This window comes from Helianthus annuus, chromosome 15 (genome assembly GCF_002127325.2).
Source record: "Helianthus annuus cultivar XRQ/B chromosome 15, HanXRQr2.0-SUNRISE, whole genome shotgun sequence".
Lineage (NCBI taxonomy): Eukaryota > Viridiplantae > Streptophyta > Magnoliopsida > Asterales > Asteraceae > Helianthus > Helianthus annuus.
The window spans coordinates 58323023-58350056 of NC_035447.2; the positions used below are offsets into that span (position 1 = coordinate 58323023).

At 36.7% G+C, this 27034-nt stretch overlaps 2 protein-coding genes across 2 annotated transcripts; one reads left to right on the top strand and one right to left on the bottom strand.

Moving 5' to 3' along the window:
- The first annotated feature begins 9918 nt into the window (after window positions 1-9918).
- Window positions 9919-18771, top strand: LOC110911733 (cullin-4). The gene is made up of 17 exons (XM_022156363.2): window positions 9919-10345; window positions 12353-12468; window positions 12555-12901; window positions 12995-13175; window positions 13894-14016; window positions 14103-14390; window positions 14475-14600; window positions 14695-14796; window positions 14875-14928; window positions 15019-15125; window positions 15216-15276; window positions 15363-15494; window positions 15940-16077; window positions 16170-16250; window positions 16338-16418; window positions 16654-16734; window positions 18522-18771. Exons 1-17 carry the CDS (start codon window positions 10042-10044, stop codon window positions 18633-18635), a joined length of 2436 nt encoding a protein of 811 aa, XP_022012055.1. The 5' UTR covers window positions 9919-10041; the 3' UTR covers window positions 18636-18771.
- Window positions 18772-20844: 2073 nt separating this feature from the next.
- On the bottom strand, window positions 20845-21832 carry LOC110911734 (outer envelope membrane protein 7). Its single transcript, XM_022156364.2, has 2 exons — window positions 21447-21832; window positions 20845-21089 (listed from the first exon to the last, which is right to left on the bottom strand). The coding sequence occupies exon 1, from the start codon at window positions 21684-21686 to the stop codon at window positions 21456-21458; it is 231 nt and encodes a 76-aa protein (XP_022012056.1). The 5' UTR covers window positions 21687-21832; the 3' UTR covers window positions 20845-21089; window positions 21447-21455.
- Between the last annotated feature and the right edge of the window lie 5202 nt (window positions 21833-27034).

A 27034-nucleotide genomic window follows, 5' to 3' on the forward strand; every position in this document is an offset into this window, starting at 1 on the left:
TGTAATGAATCGATACATAAGTAAAAACAATAATAACTAAGGATTGGTTTTCGCAAGAGTTGAAGATCTTGATAGGTATGAAGGTATGTCGGGATGCTAGTTTCAAATTATGGATTAGGGGATGTGTGACTAATGGCAATTTCTCACAACATACTTATGTAAGTCTTCCAATGTAACCCGAATGAATGAACAAACGAAGAATATAACCAGATGTGTTATAGGAGAAATGAATGAGGTTTCGGGGACGAAACCTTCTTTAAGGGGGGTAGACTTGTAACACCCCGAAATTTTTTTAAAAGTCATAATATAATATTTTATTGTTAATGCTTTATAAAAGAAAGTGGTAAATGTAAGTTTTACCATATGAAAGTAAATAAGGTGCTAGTAATTGAAGTATTGACAATTAAATCATTAAAATTAACCAAGTTAGTGTGATGGTCATTAAATGACAAGATAATGAGTTTAATCTCGTTTATAAGCAATTAGAAACTTGAGGGACTATTTTGGGCATTATGAAAGATGAAATAAATAAAAACCAATTAAAACACCAAAACTCACACACTGATGTGTGTGAGTGTGTCGCCCAGACAAAAGAAGAACAAGGGGAAACCCTTGTTCATCATGAATCAGCCAATTGATAAGGAAATTGAAGATGTATAGGATGCATGTATCAAGATTTTCGATCTCCTATGTGTTCTTCACAATCAAGTAAGTTAAATTTTATGATTTGATGATCTTGAATAAAGTGGGTTATGATCAATCTAGGAAATTTCATGAAATTAGGTATGATTATATGTTAGAATCATCACATGAAAGACGAATTGTGCAAGACTTTAAGTAAATTGATATTTTGGGATGAAACCCACTTGTTCAATGTAGTATGATGATATATGATGATCTTGTAAGAATGAAGTTTGTGTAAATATGATGAACTAGTTGGTGTGGGATGCATAATTATAGGTTAGATTGAAAGATGGTATGAAATTTATGTAATTTTTAGTGACGATGATGAATGAAGATAGGAAATAGGAATGAAAGCATGATTTGGTTGTACATTGTGCATTAAACGGTGTACGCACACCAAGTGTTTGATGAAATGCCCAAGTGATGTTAGGATTTGAGAATTTTATGAAACGGCTTGACATTTATGAATTAATTGGGGAATGACGAGGTTGGTAGAAAACTAACTTGAATAATGTTCCTTAGAGGGAATTCATATGAGAATTCGGGTTGAACATATGTTTTGATTAAAATCATGCATTTAGGAATTTGTATCTTGTGCTTGAATGGTGTGATGCTCACCATGTGTTTGATGCACTTGATTTATGGTAATTAAAAGTGAATGTATACGAATGTGAAACGAATAGCTGATTTGTAAGTAAATGTGTTGGAGTTATGTCGTATTGTTACCGTAGATGATATTGCCAAATGTAGAATCACAAAACATTTACATGTGAAAGTATGTGTAAGTAAACGTGTATCTGTATATAATTATGTGATCATGTGGTTGTAAGCACAATTGCATCATAAGTATGAAATGTATATAGTGTCATATGTATAGCCTAATATGATGTCACATATATATAAGGTTAAGTCGAAAGTTTATATAATAAACCGTTGACTTTTAAAAGTCAAATGCACATATAAGGCATGGCTAGAATTTTGTCACAATTGTGATATCTTAGAACGTCATATGGTGTGTGTTAAATAAATATGCGTTTTATGCATTGACATGATGGATTATATGAGTTTGAAAAGATGTGATTTTGGGTATATGCCTTATGCTTGTTAGACTTGACTAATGAAAGTCAAATGTGAGTTATGCATTAGACATGATCATTTATATGTACAATCATGTATACTAACAAGGATGTAATTGTGGTGACACGAAAGCATAGGGATCATGTGGAAAATGGACTCAAGCAAGAAAGGCTAACGTGTCAAGAGGAGACAAGGAAATCAATGCATAAACTCGGACGCACGAGGTAAGTGATTCCAATTCACTTCTTAGTATGTACGTAGTATTTAATATTTATGTGTAGAAAAATATGCAAGAATCATGTAATGAATGAGAAGTATTGAGGTAATTATTATTTTAGTAGAACAAAGGAGTTGTTTATAATGAAAGTAAACTAGTAGGATTAAATGGGTCGAATAATGTATAAAGGGGTTTATAAGCCGTTTGCTTATAAATCAGCTTTTGATGCGACCCGAAGTGATAAACGGATCCGTAATTAAATTACGGGCGCGTAGGAAAAAGAACCGGGTAAAACGGATCAAAAATGAGAGAGTTATGTCCGTTTCGGCAAGAATTAATGGCTGGGAAAAGTGCAGAGCTGACACGGCCGGGTGAAGGTTCTGTGAAAAATATATGGTTAGCTGACACGGCCGGGTGATGGGGCTGATAAAAAAAATAATAAATGTAAGTAGGAAGTGGTTGCTAAGAATGCACGTAAGAATTAGGAATGTATACGTTTGTGAATGCGAAATGTTATAAATGTATAAAGGAATGGTATGGAATGGTTTCATTATGTTCGAGCATTAATGATTGCTAATGGTGTGTTTTAGATTGAAATGTATTGCAGGTATATGAACACCGGGTTCTTGAAGTATCGAAGTCGAACTCTGAACAAGAAAATACGAGAGGATAGTTAAATAAATCAAAGTTCATTGTTAAATATTATTCACTATTAGATTATATGAGAACCATGTTGTACAACGTTGTCAATGACTAATGGTTAAGTTGTGTGTGATGTTCACTGGTATTGCACGTATCTCTACCACTACTATCGAAGATAAGCATGCATTGATCGAGCCGCAAATCAAAGATTGTACGGGAAGAACGGCCACATAGTCTGATTTATGTATTGTCTTGAAGCGTTACTTAAATGTGGTTATTGTTAATCCCTTTTTTGTAAATGTTTATCATTTGTATTTGAGCTTTTAAATAAGTAATGGGTCTAAATAAGAAAGAAAATTTTTGGGCTCATATTTTCCGCTGCGTCATGTTTAAGTTCTTACAGGGAATCGTTCATTATACGAACGGGTCATGCCCGAATTTTGTAAATAATAATACTTATTTGGAATAAGAAATATGGGCGTTACACGACTTCACCATAGACACACAATAAATCACCATTAGCGAGTGAGAAGCGAATCATCTTATCGAAACAAACAACTTCAGCATGATTTTCACGAAGAAAATCCATGCCTACTATGACGTCAAAACTACCGAGCTGCATCGGGATAAGGTCAATAGGAAAGATGTGATTGTTGAGTTCGAGAGTAAAATCACGAAGAATAGAATTGATAGCGATGGTTCTTCCGGTGGCAACTTCAACATCGAATGACGAAGGGAGATGGGCGTGCTTACGATTAAGGAGCTTTTCGAATTCTAACGGCACAAAACAGTTATCGGCTCCAGTATCAAATAAACACGAAGCATACATACCATTCACAAGGAACGTACCATTAACCACATTGTTGTCGATCTGAGCTTGGCGAACGTTGATGTTGAAAGTACGTCCGCGTGCTGCTTGCTGCTGCTGTTGCTGCTACTGTTGTTGTTGGGGCTGCTACTGTTGTGGCTCTTGCTTCACCACTCGGTTCGGGCACATGTTTGTGAAGTGGTTGGGGTCACCACACGCAAAGCAAGCTCTAGCATGGATCGCGGGTGCAGGAGCCGCTTGTTGGCCTCGAGGAGCGGGAAGTAGAGCTTGCTGAGCAGGAGCTGGAGCTTGACGAGGACCTGTACGGCAGTTAGCGGTGAAGTGGTTGTACATGTTGCAATGCATACAATATCTGCAGGCGATTGGCATGCTGGGTGAGGACTAGTGTAAGCACACTTGGCCAGCGATGCTTGGGTGACCGGCGCCGCTACTTGGCGGTGTTGAGGTTGCTGCTGAGTTGGTACAGCTTGGAGCGGGGCAACAGTTGTGACAACGCAATTTTTGCTACTGTTGTTGTTGTTCTTCCTCTTGCGACGAGAGGACTTTGATGACTGTGGAGCGGCGGCGGTTTCAGCAGTTGCGGCGGTGGTGGCTTGATGCAGACTCTTTGAAGCTTTATCCCAATACCCAGCTTTGACTCGCTTGTCGTTGATCTCAGCGGCGAGTAGAAAAGTTTCCTCGATGGTTGACGTCTTAGCAGCTTGGACGAAATCCGCCACACAGTCCGGCAGAGCACAGATGTATTTCTTGATGGTGATTTCAGGCGTAGAGACTTGCCCCGGGCAGATTATGCTGAGCTGCTTGAAGCGAGCAGTCAAAGCAGCGTTGTCACCATCCTTCTGCTTCGGATGCCAGAACTCGTCCTCCAACTTTTGGAGCTTGTGGGGAGGGCAGAACTCCTTCATCATCAGGTCTTTCAACTCATCCCACGTCAATCCATAAGCTGCGTCATTTCCTCTCTTGTTTCTCTCGACCGTCCACCAGTCTAAAGCGCGAGATTGGAAGACGCCGGTGGCGTTAACAATTCGGAGGTTGTCAGGACAGTTGCTCTGACGCAGGGTGACTTCAATCGAATCAAACCATTAAAACATGGCCGTAGGACCATCTTCTCCGGTAAATTCTTTCGAACCGCAAGCTTTGAAGTGTTTGAAGCTAAAAGCAGACTTTGGCGAATCTGTCCTGGACTCTTCAGAGGATTTGCTAGCGTTTTCGTTTAATTCACTGACGATCTGGGGGTTGACTTTCGCTACCTGCTTAGCGACCAGAGAGGCAATGCGTTTGTCATCGTGAGTGCGGCGCGCTGATCGTGAGTGAAAAGATCCAAATGACGACATTCTCTGCAACAGACAGCGCCATAGGATTCAAAACGCTATATATAATTGAATCTCACCTCACACTTATTACTATTAAAGCTCAGGAACACGATCAACCATACAAACACACAATCACATACTCACATAAACACAGAACACATAAGCACGTAGGGCACATAAGGCACATAGTAGCATGTAAACACGTAGGGCACATAAGCACATGAGGCAGTCAGAATACAGAAACCTATCACTCAAAGTTCGCGCGTTCGAGAGTAGCGATTGCGATCAGCGAGTACACAACGAGTAATATAGCATAAGCGAGTAACATAGCATGCGATCATTCATAAGTAGCAACGATTTGTTAGTGTAGTGTAGTGAGTGTTGTGTGATCAGCGGAAGCAAAAAGACGTTAGATCAAAACTAATAATATCTCAAAACGCTAACAAATCAGCATAAAATTACATGAAACATATAAAATCCACATAAAACGACAAATATCGGAGTCAGCGATTGCTTGCTCAGAATCGAAACATATAAAATCAGCGATTGCGAGCTTGAAATCGAAAATAGATTGTCTAAGGCTGGATAGACGCTGACTACCCAAAGTGATTCGACTATTCTCAAGGACTCTGAGTCTGCGTTTTAGCCTAATAGTCTGTGCTCTATCACCGTCACACGGTGAATGGCACGCACCTTTTCGGTTATTTACGCAACTCGAGTCGTTGGAATCCATCGAGACTGTGGTGAGAGTTTTGGTAAAATTAGAAATAAAGGGCGGAACGAGTCATCAAGGTTCGGGTTTCACCCCTAACTTAGCGACTACATTCCTGATTGTGCGATGAGATCACGAGATTTTGAGGAGAATCTGCGTCAAAGTGCGGATTTCACTCCTGATTCAACGCAAATTCTCGTGTTTATAGTAAAAATGCGGGTTGAACAAGCGATTTAATCGAGAGTTTGCGGTTTTCACACCTAATCTCGATCTAACCACTCGTTCATTTTTTGAAAACAGTGCGGTGCGACTGCCTTAGAAAAGCCAGTTGTGATAGTATAGCGTGGGTGCGAGGCGATCGAGAAATAGCAATAAGCTCGTACGGGACCCCTAACGGGTTCGCACAAGGTGGTGTGTTGGTACTTAGACTATAGACTAGGTCATTTCTAAGACACCGACCCGGACTAGGTCGAGTCTTGCCTAATTCCCTATAGTTATGGCTCTGATACCAATCTGTCACACCCCAACTGATGACGGAAACATCGGGGCGCGGCACTGAGCGAAACAGATTGTCCATGAGAAATCTATAACAACTAATATTATCGAATATTTAACGTTAAGTCCCATACCAAAACATATCCAGCAAAAAAATTATTACAGACAAATTATCTCTAAGACAAATAAATTGTTTCGACAACTCAGATTTAAATATAATAAATTGTCTTTGTTTCTAGACTCTCGATCCTACTGGATTCCATGGAAAGCAAGCATCCTAGCATCTTAAGCACCTGTCACATACGTTAAAGTACAGTCAATACACATAGTGTAAAGGTGAGCATACAAGTTTGATATAGCATAATAGAGTTCGAAATAGTTTACGCATAACCAATATGTAACATGTACAAAGTGAAGGCAAGTAGGTTATCGACAGAGAAATATGCACAGACGTAACTGCGAGTTGTAGAATGCGCAACACATATCCCCACTGGGATACGTGAAGTAAAGCCCTTAACAACCCCTGTCCACGACAGGTGCTGAGTCCAAACTATAGTACTATCATTGCTAAGGTGTCAGGCAACAATCACTGTGTTAACATAACATACAAGCATTCATCGAATAACACGTAGCATGCAATAATCGGTCAGCGTATAAATAGTGTTTGCGTAGTGTGTAGATTGTGATTTAGAATCAGTAACGTATGTAACACCCAAAAGTGCGTAAAGCAAAAAGGGTTCGAGTATACTCACAAATAGCGTTTAACAAGTAAACGCTTTCTTGGATTGAAGGGAGCGCTAAGAGGGATTAGCCTGAACAGTTAACGATAGCATAAACGATAAGCGGCACGTAAAACGGTGCAAAAATACCAAGTGTCGGATGGCAATCCGATTGGATTGACATCTTGTTTGGTAAGGATGTGTTTGTGTATGATGGCTTTGACATTTTTGTTGTAGCATTTTGAAAACTGAGAAGTATCTCTACCCTTCAGGTCAATCGATCGAACGGTCGTTCGATCGGGTAGCAACCCGATTGGTAGGACACTTAGTGAGAACAAGTTCACAGCAGGATTGTCACTCGATTGGATAGCAATCCGATCGGATGGCAATCCGTTGGAACTGACAATGTATTGGGCATCGGACGGCAATCCGTCCCAACGGCCTGGTCGTCTTGACACTTGTTTATTTTGAAAGTTTTGTAGTTTTGATCGAGACGGTGTGATAACGTGCTAAACAACAGAAACCCCATCAAGGCCCAAGTGACCCGATCGAACAGGAATCACCCTAGTCCGATAAGTCAACTGTTTGAGACGGTTGTTCATGTTTAACCCGAAATCGGTAGTCTCTTCGATTAAAATCAGATCTTGAACCGACACATTAATAAGAAGGAGTAGAAGATCAGAACGAGCTCCGATTCTATCGGTTTTGAGTGCATTGAGTGTAAAAGAGTTGAAAGAAAGTTAGAAAACCATCTTTCAATCCTTTTAACCATGAATATGTGTAGATCTATGCGAAAACATTGGTTAATCTTGTGGAAATCCTTCAGATCCGAGTTGTTCTTGGTGGAATGAGGTCAAGACTTGAAGTTCGTAAGAACTCCATGATGACATCACGCTAGAACACCTCAAATCCACTGATTTCACAGTTAAACGTTAAGATTCAAAAGAGAAAATGATGAAGAAGTGCGTGTAGATCATAGAAGTACAAGATTTAGGTTGAAAACTTACAAGAATCGTGAGAAATCGAGAGAAAGAGAGCTTGAGTGCGGCTGGTCGAGTGAGAGTGCTGTCACATCACAAATGATGTGACAGGAGGGTATTTATAGGGTTTCCAAAAGAGGAAAGGTGCAAGGGTCGGATTGGTCACCGATCGGATGGCGACTCGATCAGATGGCAATCCGATCGGATGGCCACTCGATCTAGGTGTCTGGCGTGTTGAGTTTTGTCGTTTCGATTCGTATGTTGAGCGTTGCGATGCGTTTCGAGCGAGCGATGCGATAGAATTACCCATTAGTTACACAAATAACCTAACTACTATATCTAACATACAATCAATATAAATAACTTACGTTTAGCGGTTGCGATTAAGTTGTGATGCGATTGCATTTCGATTAATCACCACAAGCATAAAGTGATCATGCACAAGTAACACACACACGTAAAACAATATACAGAACCTATAATCAAGGCGCGAATGCGATTGCGATGCGATAAGCGATTATGCGATAAAACATGCGATAAATAGCGGTAAACCTCGATTATTAACAAGTACTCCACATAATACAACTAATGCGATAAAATAAATAGATTAACTACAAGTCAAATAAGTCAAAACAAGAGTTGAGCAAGGAGTGACAGATCGCAATTAGCAATCTTTTCTTCCTTTCACTTCAATCTTGACTTTGACTTTGACTTTCGTAACACGGGGTGTTACACTTTGTGCTTTGGTGAATCATACAATGAGTTATTTCATACCTCCATGCTTTACTTACATGAATTCTATGATATTATATGATGGACTATTACTATATATAGCCGAATTTGTGATACTAACCGATTTATGGTTAAGTGTTATGACCTTAGGCTATTCTATCTTTGTTCTAAATTTCTCGTTTATGATTCTAATGGGCAAGTTAGGACCCATGAAATCACATAAAACTTAGTGTCAAAATGAGTGTTTAAGACAAGATATATTTTCGCATACATATACTTTATCATACTTAAAATCCTAATCCGAATCCTTCGCCAAATCCAGCTACTCAAGCACTTCCATTTCCCCTTGTAAGGTAATTTCGGTGTTCCAAACTCAAACGTTCGCCAAACTCTCGGTTGGTATGAACACTTTGCAAAACCGTGGGTATACACGACCCCTTTTTTCCGTTTTATCACTTTTGGGTGCAATATATATATATATATATATATATATATATATATATATATATATTATACAGAAACTCACACAAACACTTATACGCAAATACTTTATATATAAAATCGAATCCATTATACATGCTTAAACGTTTATACTTAGGAATACTTGCATGCTAGAAACTTTACGTGCATAGTGCTTTGTCATTAACTTCGTAGAAGCCTCCCTTAACATGTATAGCGCTATAGGAGTAACACACCGCCCGTATTCTTGAGGTCATGTTAAGTTAATCATAACGTTCTTGTCGTTGCTACGACAAGATTACGGTAGCGGGAATCTTTGGGTTGACAAGTATGTGTTGCATGCTAGATTATGTATGTTATGCCTTAGTATACGTTATTGCCATGTGAATTTCATTAAACTCTTTTATACTTATTATACTACACTTAAACTTGTATGCTCGCCAATACTTTATGTGTTGACATGTTACTTTACTATATATTGCAGGATTGTGATCTTGACGCATTGAAAAGAATCTAGTAGGAAGGACTAGAAACGCACCAAACTTTAATTTATGTTTATTAGATTAATTAATTATACGTTACTTGTTGTACTTTTGTTTCCAAATCATGTACTTGAACCGTTAGCAATGAAATGAAAATCTAACTTTTAAATACTTGTCATGTTTAGTCGTTAGGAAGTCTTTTGCAATCTCGTTTTCGTCTCACTCCGATGTTTCCGCCATCGGTTGAGGTGTGACAAGTATCAATGACGCCCCCCTATGGCACCTAGGAAATGGGACAGGGGCGCCAAAGGGCGCTATTGAGGCTGAGGTGGCAAGGGGCGGTATACCACATCCCTGGCCTTATAGCGATTGTTGATGCTGTGATAAAATCAAACTAAACTAACACCGAATATCAGTATCCAGTATTATCAGAACTGATACCATTATTCGTTTCGGTTGCTATATCGAACATTGGTGTCGTAACGGTACCGTAACAAACCGAACCGATACCGATTAAAACCGAGTTCTCGTTGCATTGCGAATGATCCATTAAGATCAATACCCGACCCGTTTACCCATTCCCCTGCCTCCACCTTCTTCCTCCTCACCCCATCTATAACCCTGTCTGCACCTCCTTCATTTTCCCTTTTTTCCTCCACCAAAAATGACTCTCTAACCTCAATCTCAATCTCAATCTCACATGTCGAAACCCTACAACAACAACAACCGAAAACGCTCATCTACCACCTGCACACCACCACCACAAGCCACCACCGGACCACCTCACTTCTCAACAATGAAGAAGGCCAAATCGCAAGCTCTAAATTGCTCTCAATTCGATAACAATTCGCCTCTGCAGGATCATCCTTCTTCTATGCTCGTAGATCCGACTGAAAACGACGCCGTTCGCGCCTCCGCTGCCGGTGGATTCACCGCCAATTTGGCGCGGAAAAAAGCTACGCTGCCTCAGCCTGCTAAGAAGCTTGTGATTAAGCTGGTTAAAGGTTTTTGATTTGATTGATTTTGTTATTACCTAAGTAACCTGTTTAGTTAGTTATTGTGTATAATTGTATATATGTTTTGTATTGTTTGAAAGGAATAGTTAATTTGGTTTTTATGTTGAAGAAGTGTAGATGTAGGGTTTTGGATGTTATGAGTGATGATTGTGTGGATTTGAGGTGAAATTGAGGTGCTAATGATTGGGGTTGTTAAGTTTGTAGGTGTTGGTTTGTTATAGGGTTTATGATGTTACTGTTTTGGAGGTTAGGTTTTAAGATACTGCTGTGTATGTGTTGTAAGTTGTTCTGTTTTAATTGGTTGGAAGTTTTAACTGTCTACGAGTAGTATAGGTGTTGTGAACGGAAAGAGGTACTCGAGAGGGTTGTAAATAGGTACATGAACAATAGGTGTTATTGGGATGTATACAAGGAAAGTTTGATCTTGTTTGTGGAAAGATCCATGCAGGATGTTTTAGTGTGTACATTCAGAATAGGCTGTATCTAAAACCCTAGAACAGTGCTGAGTTTTTTATGCAGTTTTCGGAGCTTTTTGCGTTAGAGGATGTGAAGTTTACTTGCACTTCTACTTTTGATTTTTTTATCTGCGAATTTTGTAGTAATGACAAAAGTTATTTTATTTATGTTGCATGGGTAGCCTGGATGGACAATTAGGCGATTGATTACCTTTTCTCATTCATGGTTCATATTATTAGAATGTGCATATAGCAAAAGGTTGATATTTTTATTATCTTTTGAATCAACATGGGATGATTAGAGGGTGGCTTGTGAAGGTGAAACTAAGAAGTGTGTCTTCTAAAAGGGTCACCGTTATTCCATAATCTATGAAGTAACTTGAGTTCAGGAAATGATATTCATGGTCATGGAACCCCTTTTAATGCTCTTTTGTGACTTTATTTGTTTGTTCATTATGATTGTATAATGTTCTTATATGTGCAACCTTTCCTTGACAGTGTTCTACTTATTCTGTTTATTGCCTTTTTTCTTTTTAAAGAGTTATGTATTAGTTAATATCCCGATATATCAACCGATATATTAGTGATATATCGGTTATCGGTCCCCTGCCGAGATAGTGGTACAAAATATTGGTCAGAATATCGGTACCGATAATATCAGCAATATTGTTCGATATTTGACCGATTTTTGGTCGATAAATCACCGATTTTCCCGATATTAGTACCATTCTTCTTATTTCTACCGTTCTTTTTTCTTCTTATTGCTGCTATTAGTGTTTTAAGTCTTAGTTCTTACTTGTTACAATTGTTAGTGTTAAATTGCTATATATATAAATTTAGCATGATATTGAAATTACCGATATCTCACCGATATCCCACCGCGATAACTGATATCTCAAATATCGGTCCTTGACCGATATCCGATATTTTACCGCATTAACTACTTAGATGTATTTACAAGGTTAAAGGGCATGAAAAACTCTTTTTTTTTCTTTGTGTTTAGCAAAGGTGATTAAAAAAGGGAAATAAGGCAAAGCTCTATATCATGTAGATGGCTCATAAAACCATACTACCATTTACAGTTTTGTCATTCTTAGTTCCAATCATGAGAGCCCCTCGGTCCTTGGTACCTCCAACCATTAGCTTGATGGCATGTGTCAGTTTGTCCCTTATTAATGGTGTCCATAAAATGATGCGAAGCCCTTATTTTTTTCTTTACACTTAATATCTTCATGAATCTGCACTTATGATATACTAACTTCTTCATGATAGTCATTGTTATTGATGAGACATGCAACAGTTTGGATCATAGGATAGAATGATGTCATCCTTATACTTGTTTTCAGATGATTATAGTAGATTAGTGGCCTAGTGGGTGAAAATGGTGACGACTTTGTGATGCCCTTTCACAAATCATGTATCTTATCATCGATTCTTTCGTTATAAAACAGTTTCTTATCTCTTTTGTCATACTTCATTTTTTATGGTATATGACACTTTTTAAAAGAATCTCTTTTTTTTTTTGTATTTTCCCTTAAAGCTAAACCAACGTTGCCATCAAACTTTGAGGAGACTACATGGGCAGTCTTGAAGTCAGCAATTAGTGCTATATTCTTGAAGCAGCCAGATCCGTGTGATTTGGAGAAGCTTTATCAAGTGAGTTACGCTTCATAATTCTTTATTACATGAATTACCTTCCATTAATTAACTATTTTTTTTTTTTTAAATTATTATTGTTACAGGCGGTCAATGATCTTTGTCTCCACAAGATGGGGGGAAGTCTATACCAACGGATCGAGAAAGAGTGTGAGGCCCACATATATTCCGCTATACAATCATTAGTCGGTCAAAGCGAAGACCTAGTTGTTTTTCTATCACTTGTGCAAAAAACCTGGCAAGATTTCTGTGACCAGATGTTAATGATCCGTGGTATCGCGCTGTATCTTGACCGTACATACGTGAAACAAACTCCATCCGTCCGATCATTATGGGACATGGGACTTCAACTCTTCTGGAAGCATCTGTCACAAGCTTCAGAAGTTGAACACAAAACCGTTTTCGGCCTTCTCAAAATGATAGAGAGTGAAAGGTAAGTTGAAGTTTAAACAATTGCATGGTTATATACTTGTATGAATATACTTGTATTTTTATGACTCATATGCTCTTATTTTACACTCGTCAGATTAGGTGAAGCTGTTGATAGAACACTTGTGAGCCATCTGTTGAAGATGTTCACTGCGTTAGGCATTTATTCCGAGAGTTTTGAGAAACCGTTTCTTGAATGTACATCAGAATTCTATGCTGCTGAAGGAGTGAAGTACATGCAACACTCAGACGTCCCAGATTATTTGAAACACGTGGAGGTGCGTTATAATTCTTCGTATTTCCATACTACTAATTTACAGCTTTTTGTGCTTTATGGTGTTGTCCCCCATGTTTAGGGGGTTTTTCAAAAAAAAAAAAATTGATCTTTCACTTCTAACCCAAAACTTCTCACTTTTTGCAATTTAACCCCTTTGATTCTATATTACTTTTAACCCAAAGCTTTTCATCTTTTGCAATTTAACCTCAACAATTATTTACTTTCAACTTTGAAAACCTTTCATCTTTCGCAAGTTTTTCGTTTTACGTTTTGTTCTAAATTTTGCGAGTTAACACGCTGCAACGTGCGTGTGGGGCTCAACGTTTTTCGTCTATTTTTCCCGTTTGACAGGCCTGTCGAAATGCGTCTATTTTTTCCCGTTTGCAGGTTTGTCACAACACGCGGGCCCTAGTTCGACTTATTCTTTTCCATGTTTATGTTTCGGTCTAATTTCTTTGCATTAGCACGCCGCAATGGGCATGCATGGTTCAACGATTTTACGACCGCTTTTCGTTCGGTTGTTTTTTTCCTTTTTTTATTTATTTTGTTTTTACGAGCTTTTTCGGTATTGGTGGTCGCTGAAAGTGATGTGGCATTGATGCTACTTGGCACGGTTTTACGCCCCCTCCGCAATGCGGGGAGCTTGATACTAGTTTTTGTTCAAAAAGTTGTTTCATGTTATAAGTTACATTGGTATTTGACGGTGTTCATAATCGCAGGTAAGGCTGCATGAAGAAAACGACAGATGTCTACTATATCTTGATGCTAGTACAAGAAAACCGCTGGTAGCAACTGCTGAAAAACAACTCTTGGAGCTCCATATATCTGCAATACTTGATAAGGTATGAATCATTTTTTTCATAACTCTCAGTATGATAAGTTTCAGACTTCCAGTCAACCTTTATACCTTTGTTATAACTTGTTTTAGGGTTTCACAATGTTGATGGATGGTAACCGGACTCATGATCTACGAAGGATGTATACACTTTTCTCTAGAGTAAACGCCCTTGAATCCTTAAGACATGCGCTAAGTTCATACATCAGAAAAACCGGGCAGGGGATTGTAACCGATGAAGAAAAGGACAAAGATATGGTGTCTTCTCTCTTAGAGTTCAAAATGTCTCTTGATAAAATATGGGAAGATAGCTTCTCGAAGAATGACGTTTTTAGCAACACGATTAAAGAGGCGTTTGAGCATTTAATCAATCTCCGACAGGTACCGGTTTTGTTTGATTTAGGAAATAAAATCGATAGTTAATTTTGTTTTGGAACTAACGGAATATTTATGCGTTATCTGCAGAATCGTCCTGCTGAACTGATTGCGAAGTTTTTGGATGAGAAACTTCGTGCTGGAAATAAGGGTACGTCTGAAGAAGAATTGGAGGGCACCCTTGATAAAGTCTTGGTTCTCTTTAGATTCATACAGGTACGTATAATATGGCAGTAATGTAATAAAACAAACCATTGCATCATTGCATGATATCAGTTTTCATCCATTCATGTTTAATACTGTGACATAGGGTAAAGATGTGTTCGAGGCGTTCTATAAAAAGGATCTTGCAAAAAGGCTTCTTTTAGGAAAGAGTGCGTCTATTGATGCTGAAAAGTCAATGATCTCCAAGGTTTAAAGTCAAACTTTTTTTATGTGCCGGTTAGCCAGATATATTTTCTGATTATTTAATAACCGGTCATTGTTGCAGCTGAAAACCGAATGTGGAAGCCAGTTCACCAACAAGCTTGAAGGCATGTTTAAGGTATGTATGATGCTATCGATCCGCACATCAACCCATTTAGAGCATTTGATCAACATGGCATATTTTTTCCTCAAAATTTTGTTATTATAGGACATAGAGTTATCAAAGGAGATAAACGAATCATTCAAGCAATCATCTCAAGCTAGGTCAAAACTACCTTCGGGAATCGAGCTGAGTGTTCATGTTTTAACAACCGGGTATGTTTTACCATTCCGAGCCCTTTATGAAAATAACTAAAAAAATGAATTATGCGGCGAATTATTATATTAACATGGTAATTGTTACAGTTACTGGCCTACATATCCACCAATGGATGTCCGCCTTCCTCATGAGTTGAATGTTTATCAGGTATGACATGAAGGAAAGAGGATTCTACTATGTTTATTCAACTCTTTTCGTTTTTACATTAATCTGAAACGTGTACAATGCTACAGGACATTTTTAAAGAGTTCTACTTAAGCAAGTATAGCGGTAGGCGGTTAATGTGGCAAAATTCTTTAGGTCACTGTGTCTTGAAAGCAGAATTCCCAAAAGGAAAAAAAGAATTGGCGGTTTCTTTATTTCAGGTCGGTCTCCATCTCTGATCTTGCATAGTTCGGTACATAGTTGTCAATAGCGGCTATAGCGCGCTATGTAGCGAGGCGACCAAGTGTCGCTATCTGGGTCATAGCGACCAATAGCGTGAATAGCGACAATTAAGTTTTTTTTATGTAAATAGCAATTAGATATAGCTATAAAATAGCTGGATTTATAGGTTTTTGTTAACTATATATGTAAAATAGCATATATACCAAGGTATTTTGATATAATATACATATAAAAATTTTTAAAATTCTTTTTCTAGTGTATCGCTATTTATAAAATAGCGGTCGCTATTCGCTATGTAGCATATAGGTCCCTTGTCGCTATTTGTCGCTATTCGCTATTAACAACTATGGTTCGGTAACGGGTCAACCTGAAACGTTCTTTACTTAAGTTTATGGATAATAAATGATTAATACATTTTTTCAGACGGTTGTTCTGATGCTGTTCAACGATGCGCAAAACCTTAGTTTTCAAGATATCAAAGATGCTACTAGCATTGAGGACAAGGAACTAAGGAGAACTCTGCAGTCACTTGCTTGTGGAAAAGTCCGCGTTCTTCAAAAGGTATTTTTAAATATTTAATTTGATTAAATTCTATTTCATTGCATTTTTTTTGCTACCCTTGAAAGAGTTAACTGATCTTGATGTTTTATCAGATACCGAAGGGTAGGGAAGTGGATGATAATGATTCATTCATGTTCAATGACGGGTTTACCGCTCCTCTTTATCGTATAAAGGTGCGGGCAACCAAATAAGAAATCATATAAGCTATAATTAATTGTCATTTATACAATTAAGTTTGACATTATAAAATGTGTTTACAGGTTAATGCTATCCAGCTGAAGGAAACTGTGGAAGAAAATGCAAGCACTACAGAGAGAGTTTTCCAAGATCGTCAATATCAGGTATATCATTTGTTAGATTATATTAGCCGGGTCCGTCGTCATTAGGGTCAGACCCATCAACTTAAACCCATAAGGACAAGGGTTTTGAAAAATCAATCTTTTAAAATTTCTTTTACCTTTTGACATTCTTTTATGAGAAAATCATAGCATGATAATATTTTCAAACAGTCTTAATCATTTTATGAAATCATCATGCATACTAGAGTCTTGATTACCTTTTTTGGATATATTGCAGGTTGATGCTGCTATTGTTCGGATAATGAAAACTAGGAAGATTCTGAGTCACACACTTCTGATAACCGAACTCTTCCAGCAGGTAATAATTTTCGAAATTGTGGTTCAAATATGGGTAGTCTTTCACCTAACCTCATTGAGGTGGCAAAATGAACAGGTTGGTTAAAAAGAGTAATTTTAGATGTGGTTCAAAACGGTCTGGGTCGGGTTGGGCCAACATGCATACACTTTCGTTTAACTTTTTTCCTTAAAGTTCAAAATAGTTTTAGAGTAAAATGCACGGATAGTCCCTGTGGTTTTGCAAAATAACACCTATAGTCCCCAACTTTTGGAAATTACACCGGTGCTCCCTGTGGTTTGACAGTTTGTTACTCGGATAGTCCCTGGAGTGGATGTCCGTTAGTTTTCTCAGTTAGGTTGGTATGAAATGACTAAATTACCCTTTATTCAATAAAATATTCAATTATGAGTCATTCTGCTTTGACAATTCAAATAGACCCCACTCAACTACCCAATCATCCTCTCTAGCTTCTTTGTGGGACCCACCCTCAACCACCATCATCTTGACTTCATCCATCTTCCACCATGTTCGGCCAAAAACTTCTTCACCACCACCGCTCACCAACCCAACACAACCGCAAAACCTGCAACCACTGACCACCACCTACCACAACATCAAAACATCACCGATTACTCCTCACCTTTAACTCCCACCTCCGACAACGACATCACCACCACGAACTCCGACGACAACATCACCACCTTGACCTCCGACAAAACATAACCATTCACCATCATGCCTCTACTACTCCTCACCTTCATTAAACCACCAGATCTGTTTCGAGATCACTCAACACCCTTGTTTATAACTATGATAACTAACTCAACCACTTGACCAACTGATAAACTGTTGACTATTTCTAACATTGACCATCAAGGTAAACGCTGGTACCGATATGCAACTTTGATCTGAAAGACACAAATTTAATAGATGTCGACCTTTTGTGAGTCGTTTGAATTGACGGCAGTGAAGCAGATCTGTATCGGACTGGATCCGGTGAACCGTCGGACGAAGGCTCAATCACTTGCCGGAAAACCGGAGATGCGTGTCTGATTCTATCAGTTGGAAGGGGAAGTTTAGTTGTGTGGCGGCGGAGATGGTGGTGTTTCCGGAGATAGTGGTTCGCCGGTATATCGGTGGGGATTATTGGTTGCCGGTGATTTGGTGGTGACTGTAGAGGACGGGGGTGTAGGTGGTGGTGGGAGTTGCAGATGATGAGATGATGCGAGGAAGAAGGATAAGATGAGGGTCTCTTTCTCTCTCTCTCTCTCTCTAGTTGTTTTTCTCTCTAAATGTGGATGAAGGGATCTGGGATGGAGAGAGTTCAGGTGGCGGAGATGTTGATGTTGGTGGAGTTGCAGGTGGTGGCGGCTGGTGGTAAGTGATGGAGGCAGGTGGTGGTGAGTGAGTGTTTGTGAGAGAGAGAGAGAGAGAGAGAGAGAGAGAGAGACATACAAGGGCTTAAAAAGGTGAATAAGAAGGTTGGTGGGTCCCACCTTTAATTTTAATATATCTAATTTAGTGTTTTAATTTAATACTAAGGGCATGTTGGTCATTTTACATGGAGTTAACGGAGAAAACTAACGGACATCCACTCTAGGGACTATCCGAGTAACAAATTGTCAAACCACAGGGAGCACTGGTGCAATTTTCAAAAGTTGGGGACTATAGGTGTTATTTTACAAAACCATAGGCACTATCCGGGCATTTTACTCAATAGTTAATTTTCTAAAGATTTGAGCCTAATTTAGGTTAAATGTATATTTTAAAAATGTAACTGATATTTTTTGTGTTTTGTTTTGGAACAGCTCAAGTTTCCTATAAAACCAGTGGACTTGAAGAAGAGGATTGAAAGCTTAATTGACAGGGAGTATTTAGAGAGAGATAAGAACAATCCTCAGATATACAATTACTTGGCATGAACACAAGTCAATTTATGTAAATTGATAGCTTTTGTTTTCGTTGCGAAAAACTCTAACCCGTCCATGTGCTTTCGTTCTTCTGTTGTAGCATCTTAATCAACCCTTACACAGTTACACGAGCGTGTTTTTTTCAGAAGTATGCTCTATGACTGGTTTGATTTGACTAGAACCCTGCAGTTGGGGGGCAAGAGGTACAAAAGCATAGTGTACAAGTTGTTCCGACCCTATGACACAAAAACCGGCTTTGTTGTCTCATCAAAGGAGTCATCTGTATATAAAGGGTGTTTCTATAGACTATACCTACTACACCGCTTTTCATTGGTGTACACGACCGCAATACTCATCACATCAGTCGTTTCAACTTTTAAACATGCGGTTTAGTTTTTGCCATCCAATCAAATGGGCATATAGCCATACAAACGAGTGTTTAACTCTTGGGTCTAAAAGTTTTAACTAAAAACATATGTTGAAAGGCCTGAAAAAAAAAAAAAACATGCCGAAATTATCCTGAAATCTAATTTTTAGTTTAAAGATTTTAAAATTTGAACTTATTGAGGTCTCACGTTTGTATCTGACTTTCGTTGTCTTATCTTTTAAAAGCCACCCCGTTTATGATTTTTCTGATTTTGCTAATGCTGAAATTAACCCGAAATCGAATTTTTAATATGAATATTTTAAAATTTGAACTCCTTATCGAGGTCTTACGTTTGTATCTAACTTCGTTGTCTTATCTTTTAAAGGCCACCGAATTAATGATTTTCCTGATTTTACTAGTTAGTAGGGTATTAGTGGGACTTGTGAGATTTGCCTAATGGGTTCTTATTGTCAAGAAACAATGAATTTTGACCAAGTGAAAGCAGTTGCTATTGTGTTATTAGACATTTGAAGCGTTTGTGTATGTAACCTAGTCATTTGACTTGAGTTTTGGGTCGAATTGGTTTTAACTAGAACCGAATTATGATTAAATCCCTCGTCACCAGCCTAGCATGGTTCTCAATACGAGTGATCCAAAATTTCAAAAACGAACATGATAACGATAATAGATAGGGATGGCAAAAATACCCGAGCCCGACGGGTATACCCGAAACCCGACACAAATGGGACGGGTATACCCGATACCCGACGGGTATTGGGCCGGGTATGGGATTAGTTTTTAAAATTTTCGCGGGTATGGGTCGGGTATGGGATTAGGTGATACCCGACCCGATTACCCGAAACCACATACGCGTTTACCCGAACTATATACCCGATCATATACCCGATTTTTTTTTTTTTAATTTATACTTTTATTTTCCATTAACCCTTGTCTATTAGTGATTTATTTTAGTATGTTCATAATGTGAAAAAATAAATTTTCTTTTAGTATATGCATTTGATAATAGTATTTATATTTTGTATGTTGTGAAGTATGTGCATGTGAGTGTATAAGTATTATAAAGTTTTTATTAATTTATGATAAAACTTATATGTATGTAATGTATATTTTTAATTTATAATAGTTGTTATATAAATAAAATAATATAATAATTACAATTGTAAAAAAAATGTATTTAGAAATCTCAACGTATATCTTTTAATAAACTAATGGGTAAACCCGATACCCGCGGGTATACCCGATACCCGACGGGTAATTACCCGAAAATTACCCGACGGGTATTGGGTCGGGTATGGGACGCGATTTTATAACCGGTACGGGTATGGGATTACCAATACCCGACCCGAACCCGACCCATTGCCATCCCTAATAATAGAGATTGTTCAATACTGAACCGAGTTTAAGGCGAGAATGACGAAAACCTCACTGGTTATAACCATCTCTCTTTCTTCCACTTCATATGATTATATTAATATATTTCATACATTGCGTACAACTGTTTATATATTTCTCTCACTGCTCTAGTTAAACATGTTTCTCCTCAATGATTAAATTGATCAATAACATCAATTACATTCAACAATAAACTCAAGAATCTCTCAATCTCTATCCAAACTGACTTCAAATTTAACAATACCGTAGGAAATTGACACAATTCCTCTTTCTGTTCTGAAAATTCTAGTAAGCACTTGAAAAATTCTTAAATAGACACAGATCTTCTAGATCAATGTTTTAAAAATTGGGTTTTAGATCATACCGGGTTAGGCTCGGAAACAGTTTAACCGGTTGAATCGGGTTGTATTGGGCAGTTCAACGAGGTTGACTAGGTAACCATATAAATTCATTAAATACAATTTCAACTCAAAAACTAATCCAAAACTACATCATTCTAGAATAAAAATATTATAGAATAAATCATAATCCAAAATTCAATTATCGCTAGGTTTTATTAAGAAAATAAATTATCACCTTTTTGGATGCATAAATTAGTTTTGGCCCGGTACCGGTATAACCTAATTTATCGGCGGTACAACTTCTTCACCAACCAAGCTTTCGTCATCCGGTTTAACAGGTTCAACCTGCCGGTATAAACCGGTGTTTAAAACCTAGTTCAAGATTGTTTATGATCGTTAAACATTGAGTTCATATTCATCATTTTGACCGTCGCAAGTCAAAATTAAAACAGAAAAATCATCAATTTGAGCCTCACAAGTCAAAATTTGGAACACAAATTTCATCATTTTGACCATGGCAGAAGTCAAAATCAAACACAAATTAAGAGATTAAACAAAAAATACAATAATCAAGGACAATCATCTGATGAAATCACATATAGATCGTTCGAATTCAGCAACAAATGATAACAAAATAGTAACAATTATAAGAAACTATTGAAAAAAAAAAACGCAACACGTAGTAGATCTATGAAAACGAACGTTATTTGATCAGACGATTTTGACGGTTGTAGAGGTGGAATCAACGGTGTGATCTGAAGGCGTAGGGTTTGGATTGAGAGGCAATCGAGGATCATCGTCGTCTGGATCGTAATCAGGATTTAGGTTACGATCAATGGCTTCACGGCCACTCTCGAGGCAAGGTTTGCAGGCGATTTCGATGGTGATCCAGCCTAATGCTAGACCTGCAATTGCTATCAGTGATGCTGTTAATGCCCCCATTGATGATGATGATGATGAATTTGTTGTGTACTGTTAGTGTGAATATAATGATTGGTGTGTATGTGAATAAAGTGAGTTTTATGTATTAAAGTTGTGAGAGTTGAGAATTGAAGGGTGTTTTTGTGATAAATTTGAATTGTTTGTGCTTTAAAGTCGTTGATTGTTTCTAAAGATGGTTTGTGTATTTGATTGTGTTTAGTTAGTTAGTTGGTTATTTAGTATGTTTAGTATGTGGGATAGAAGGGTGCTGGGTTTGGTTGTAAATGAATCGAAAGAATACGAACAAGAATTTGTTTTTATTCGTTTGTTAAGGAAATGAATTTAGGGGCTGTTTGTTTACCTGTTAATGAGGCTTTTAATGGTTCAGACATCTTACTGGTTCAGCACTTAATGGTTCAGACTGTTTGTTTCACGAGCAGATGTCTGAGTGGTTTAGACATTTGCCTCTGAATGATTAAGATTTATACAGAGTCTGAATGGTTAAGACCTTTAATCTGAATTAGTCAGACATTTGCCTCTGAACGGCTAAGCATTATACAAGCTCTTAATAGTTCAGACCTCTTACTGGTTCAGCACTTAATGGTTCAGACTTCTTACTAATTCAGTACTTAACCATTCAGATGTTGCGAAACAACCCCTTATTCATGTTCGTTTGTGTTTGTATGTTAATTTTAGGCAACGAAGAAAACAAACGAACACAAATGGAAAACAAACGAACACAACTAAAGAATATATAATACACTGACACTTATTAAACATTTTATCTGTCGGAATTTTGAAGTATATAAAAAAATATAAAAACTAAAAACATTAATGAACTATCGAACACAAACGAACACGTTACCAACCGAACACGTTACCAAACGTTCACGAACATAAATGAACGAACACAACCTGTGTTCATGTTCGTTCATTTAACTAAACGAATTAAATTTCTTGTTCGTATTCGTTTGTTTAATAAACAAGCGAACTTTCCGCCGAACGGTTCACGAACTGTTTGTCGAACGTTTAATACATTTGCAGCCCTAGAAGTGTGGTAATTCCATAGATCTATTACATTACATAGATAGTCAAATATGATACGATTAAAATCATTGAAATTCCAAGGATATCCCTCCTAGAACAAGTTTACATTACAACATTAGTTGTCACAAATTTCCCCTCGCAGTCGACCGTAAAACATGACGTCATCGCCCTCAAGAGGGCATTTGTGGCAACGAAAAGTCAGAAGAACATTCTATTGAAACACGGGTCTAAAAGGGACATTCCAAGATTTTCCCCATAAAATCATGTTTTGGGTTGTATATATAATTCCTTTAGAGCTCTTGTTTGAGTTGGCGTGTTTCATCCATTTAATCAAATTGTTGTTCGGTTTGATTTGTTTAATCAATTTTATTAAGCCAGTTGACTTACAAATTGTTTACAACTCGTCAACCATTTGACTTGGTTAAAACTTGACATGATTGACATCCTAGACCGGGATAGTGAAAGATTAAGAACAAACTTCGTTGATGTTATCATTGGCATCCAAATCTCACAAGCTGTTTGTTTGGACTGTGTTGATAGTTAGGACTATGTTAAACTCCTTACAATCTAACATAAAAACAAAACTAAACAAAATGAGTGATTGTTTCTCGAGTGGAGAGTTTATTAGTTGCACAATATCTTGAAAGACAAAAATAACCTTCAATTATGTTAATTCAAGTTGAGTTTAGAGTCTTACGTGCAACAAGACTGAGATCCAAGTAATGCAGAATGGTTACAGTTGTCATTAGCCATAACTTTTTTCTTTAGATGGTTCAAACCCATAGAGAACTACGCAATACTACAAAATCAACCTCATGACATAAGTTAAATGCCCATTGAAAGATGGCAAAAAGATTGTACCTCGTTTGTGTTTATACTTTCTTTAACACACACACACAAAATCATTGTACAATCCAAGTTGAACCTAAAAACATTGGTTTATACCATCTTGTTGAGATGACAACTTGGGATAAGATCTTATTCCTACGAATGGTCTTCGTTTAAACAAAATAAAAAAAACAAAGAGACATAAATATCTACATGTTCTTATTTTTATCAGATTTCATGTAAAGCTTATGATGTACTGTCACTCTCATTAAACTTACAAAGATAAAGCCAATCCGTAATAATACGTTGATATAAACAACTTTGTTTTCTTCTTTTTGTTTTTCATATCTTTATTTAAGATAACATAAAACACAAAGAATTTTCTTTTATTTATGCATACTTATTCGTCTTTCTAATATAAAAAAAGTAAAATAGAATCATATTATTAATGAATGAGACAAGATTAATAAACAGGCAATTCTTTGTTACATTATCAACCATTCCGTACCTTCAAGAGTGATAACGGTACTTGTTTCATTATTTTTTATTTTTATTTGTCTTTTTACACGTGACTCAATAAATTTTTTTATTTTTTTTTATTTTTTTTGTCTTCTTCACATGACACAATAAAAGCTTCACACACTCGATGTTGCAAAACCGATTACATAATCAGTTTGATTAGAGATTTTAGAAGAAACAAGTATTTCATGTACTTTATTATCAAGGTTATTTATTTAACCTTATAATCATATTTTATTTGCCGCTAAACGCATCCTTCTTTTTTCACAAACTTGACGGTTAGGGATAAGTTAAACCTATAAGTTATTACCATATATTAATAGGTAAACTGAATGAATAGTGGCAGGTAGGTGATTCACGACCGAACCGGGAATCAGGCACCTAGCCGATCTGATTGTGTGTTTTGAATCCTTCCCATTTGAATCGGCTGGATACTGATCGAACTAGTTGAGCAAGACAGGTGGTGGGGCTCGATCTCGATTTTTTTTTCTTTTTAAATCTCATTTTCTGATTTATTTAGTATTCCGAAATATGAGTATTTTCTTCTTAATTCTTATTTTGTGTTTATAGTTATATAAATTGGGGAAAGTTACTACAAATAAACTTAACTTACTAAACGTACGAATTGCATAAAAAGGACAAAAGCACGCGGTGACATTTTTGTAATTATCTGCTTGTAGGGTAATTATCAAAATTACTCTACAAATGATATTGTAGAGTAATTTTGATCTTTTATAGAGTAATTTTGTAAAATGTTCATGTAGAGTAATTTTGGTATTGTAGGGTAATTATCAAAATTACACTAACCCCCCACCCCTCCCCCCCCCCCCCCCCCAAAAAAAAAAAAAACAAAAAAAAAACAAAAAAAAAACCTAAAAAAAATAATCCCCCCATCCCCACTCAAACTAAAAGCTAAAAACTAAATCATAAAGCTAAACCCCATAACTAAATGCTAACAAAATTACTCTACAAGATCAAAATTACTTTACGGAATCATTTTACAAAATTACTCTACAAGATCAAAATTACTCTACAGGATCATTTGTAGAGTAATTTTGAATTGTATATTATTTGATAAACTTGTAAGGTAATTTTGATTCACTTGTAAAAGTAATTTTGATGCAAAGTAATTTTGATACACTTGTAGAGTAATTTTGATAATTACCCTACAAGAACAAAATTACTCTACAAGAACATTTTACAAAATTACTCTACAAAAGATCAAAATTATTCTACAGGATCATTTATAGAGTAATTTTGATAGTTACTGATAATTACAAAAATGCCACTGTACTTTTTTGTCTTTTCTTTCAGTTCGTACGTTTTGTACGTTAATTTTATTTGTATTTGATCTTTTACGTGTATAAACAATAGAATTACTTGATTGACATTTTTGGCTTGTTGCCCTTTGGACCATGGATGATGTTTGCGATAAATGTGAGTCAATTGGTGTCTAAAGGTACCAACTTGCAACTAATATATAGCTTTCGCAGTAAATTTACACGTACAACTTTATATTGTCATCACATGTACTACTTATATTCCGTTTTGTTTTACTTCAGAAAGGACAATGAAGACATTTTGTTTACTATTTTTGTGTTTGATTGTAATCACTTTTTCTTAAATGGAAAATAGAGATTTCACTGAAAAATAAATATAATGATAAACTAGAAATTAGTATGGTTACTTATTATTGTTTAAATGCTATGGGATCTAAAAATGGTTGACAAAATCATAATATGTGACTATATGATGGTACATACAACTTTCACTATCTAAGGTAAGTACATTGATGTGTCTTAACAATCCTACAAGTTTGTGAATTGGTTTAGATTATACAGAATCACATTGATTGGTTTAGATTATACAGAATCACATTGATGGGCCTTAATGGACATTGTCATGTGCTAGTGAGTTAGGTTACACTACTAGGTCATAAAGATATGTGTATTTTACACACGATATCAGGGTCAAGTTTGTTTGGCATCCATCCCCTCTACCCTACAACCAGTGTGGGGGCTTTTCATTTCATGTATCTATGAGTTGGTTTAGGTTACGCAAAGTTGCATTAAATTGTAACAAGTCATTTTGGTGTTAAAAGACACGTGTGCAATTAGTTGTAGATTAGTTGTACACTAGTGGGTCATAATATGCATTGTCATGTGTTAATGGACTGGTGCAGGTTACACAAAGCCACATTAGATCATAAAAAGTCATTTTTGTGTTAAAAATAGATGTAATGCATGAATTTTCTAGCAATTCACTAATAAGATACATTACATTTCCAGACAAAAGATCAAATACAAATACCCTTATCATACAAAACGTACGGATATGATGAAGATGTAAAAAAAACGTGGTGACATTTTCGTAATTATTTACTCGTAGAGTAATTATCAAAATTACTCTACAAATGATCTTGTAGGGTAATTTTGATCTTGTAGAGTAATTTTGTAAAATGTTCTTGTAAAGTAATTTTGATCTTTTAGAGTGATTTTGTAGAGTATCATAATTACTCTACAAATGATCTTGTATGGTAATTTTAATCTTGTAAGTTAATTTTGTAGAATATCATAATTATTCTACAAATGATTTTGTAGAGTAATTTTGAATTGTATGTTGTTTGATAAATTTGCAGAGTAATTTTGAAACACTTGTAGAGTAATTTTGATAAAGAATAATTTTGATACACTTATAGAGTAATTTTGATAACTACCATACAAGATCAAAATTACTCTACAAGATAAAGTTGTAGAGTAATTTTGATAATTACCCTACGAGCAAATAATTACGAAGATATCACCACATTTTTTTGGGGTTTTCATGCCTTTCGTACGTTTTGTACAATAAGGCACTTCGTACGTAAACTTAACCCTACATTTCCAAATATTAAAGATATTTTCTAGTCACTAGTCCGTATGGTGATTACTACTTATTAAACCGACAAGCCCAACCATTATCACATGAAATAAGTT

What these genes read in the sequence shown, in the direction of transcription:
- LOC110911733 (XM_022156363.2), top strand. Translation starts at nt 10,042, where the DNA reads ATGTCGAAACCCTACAACAACAACAACCGAAAACGCTCATCTACCACC. An exon ending in AAAAGTCAATGATCTCCAAG is followed by an intron (nt 14,797 to 14,874) that starts GTTTAAAGTCAA and finishes TCATTGTTGCAG; the next exon opens with CTGAAAACCGAATGTGGAAG. An exon ending in GTTCATGTTTTAACAACCGG is followed by an intron (nt 15,126 to 15,215) that starts GTATGTTTTACC and finishes TAATTGTTACAG; the next exon opens with TTACTGGCCTACATATCCAC.
- LOC110911734 (XM_022156364.2), bottom strand. Translation starts at nt 21,686, where the DNA reads ATGGGGGCATTAACAGCATCACTGATAGCAATTGCAGGTCTAGCATTA.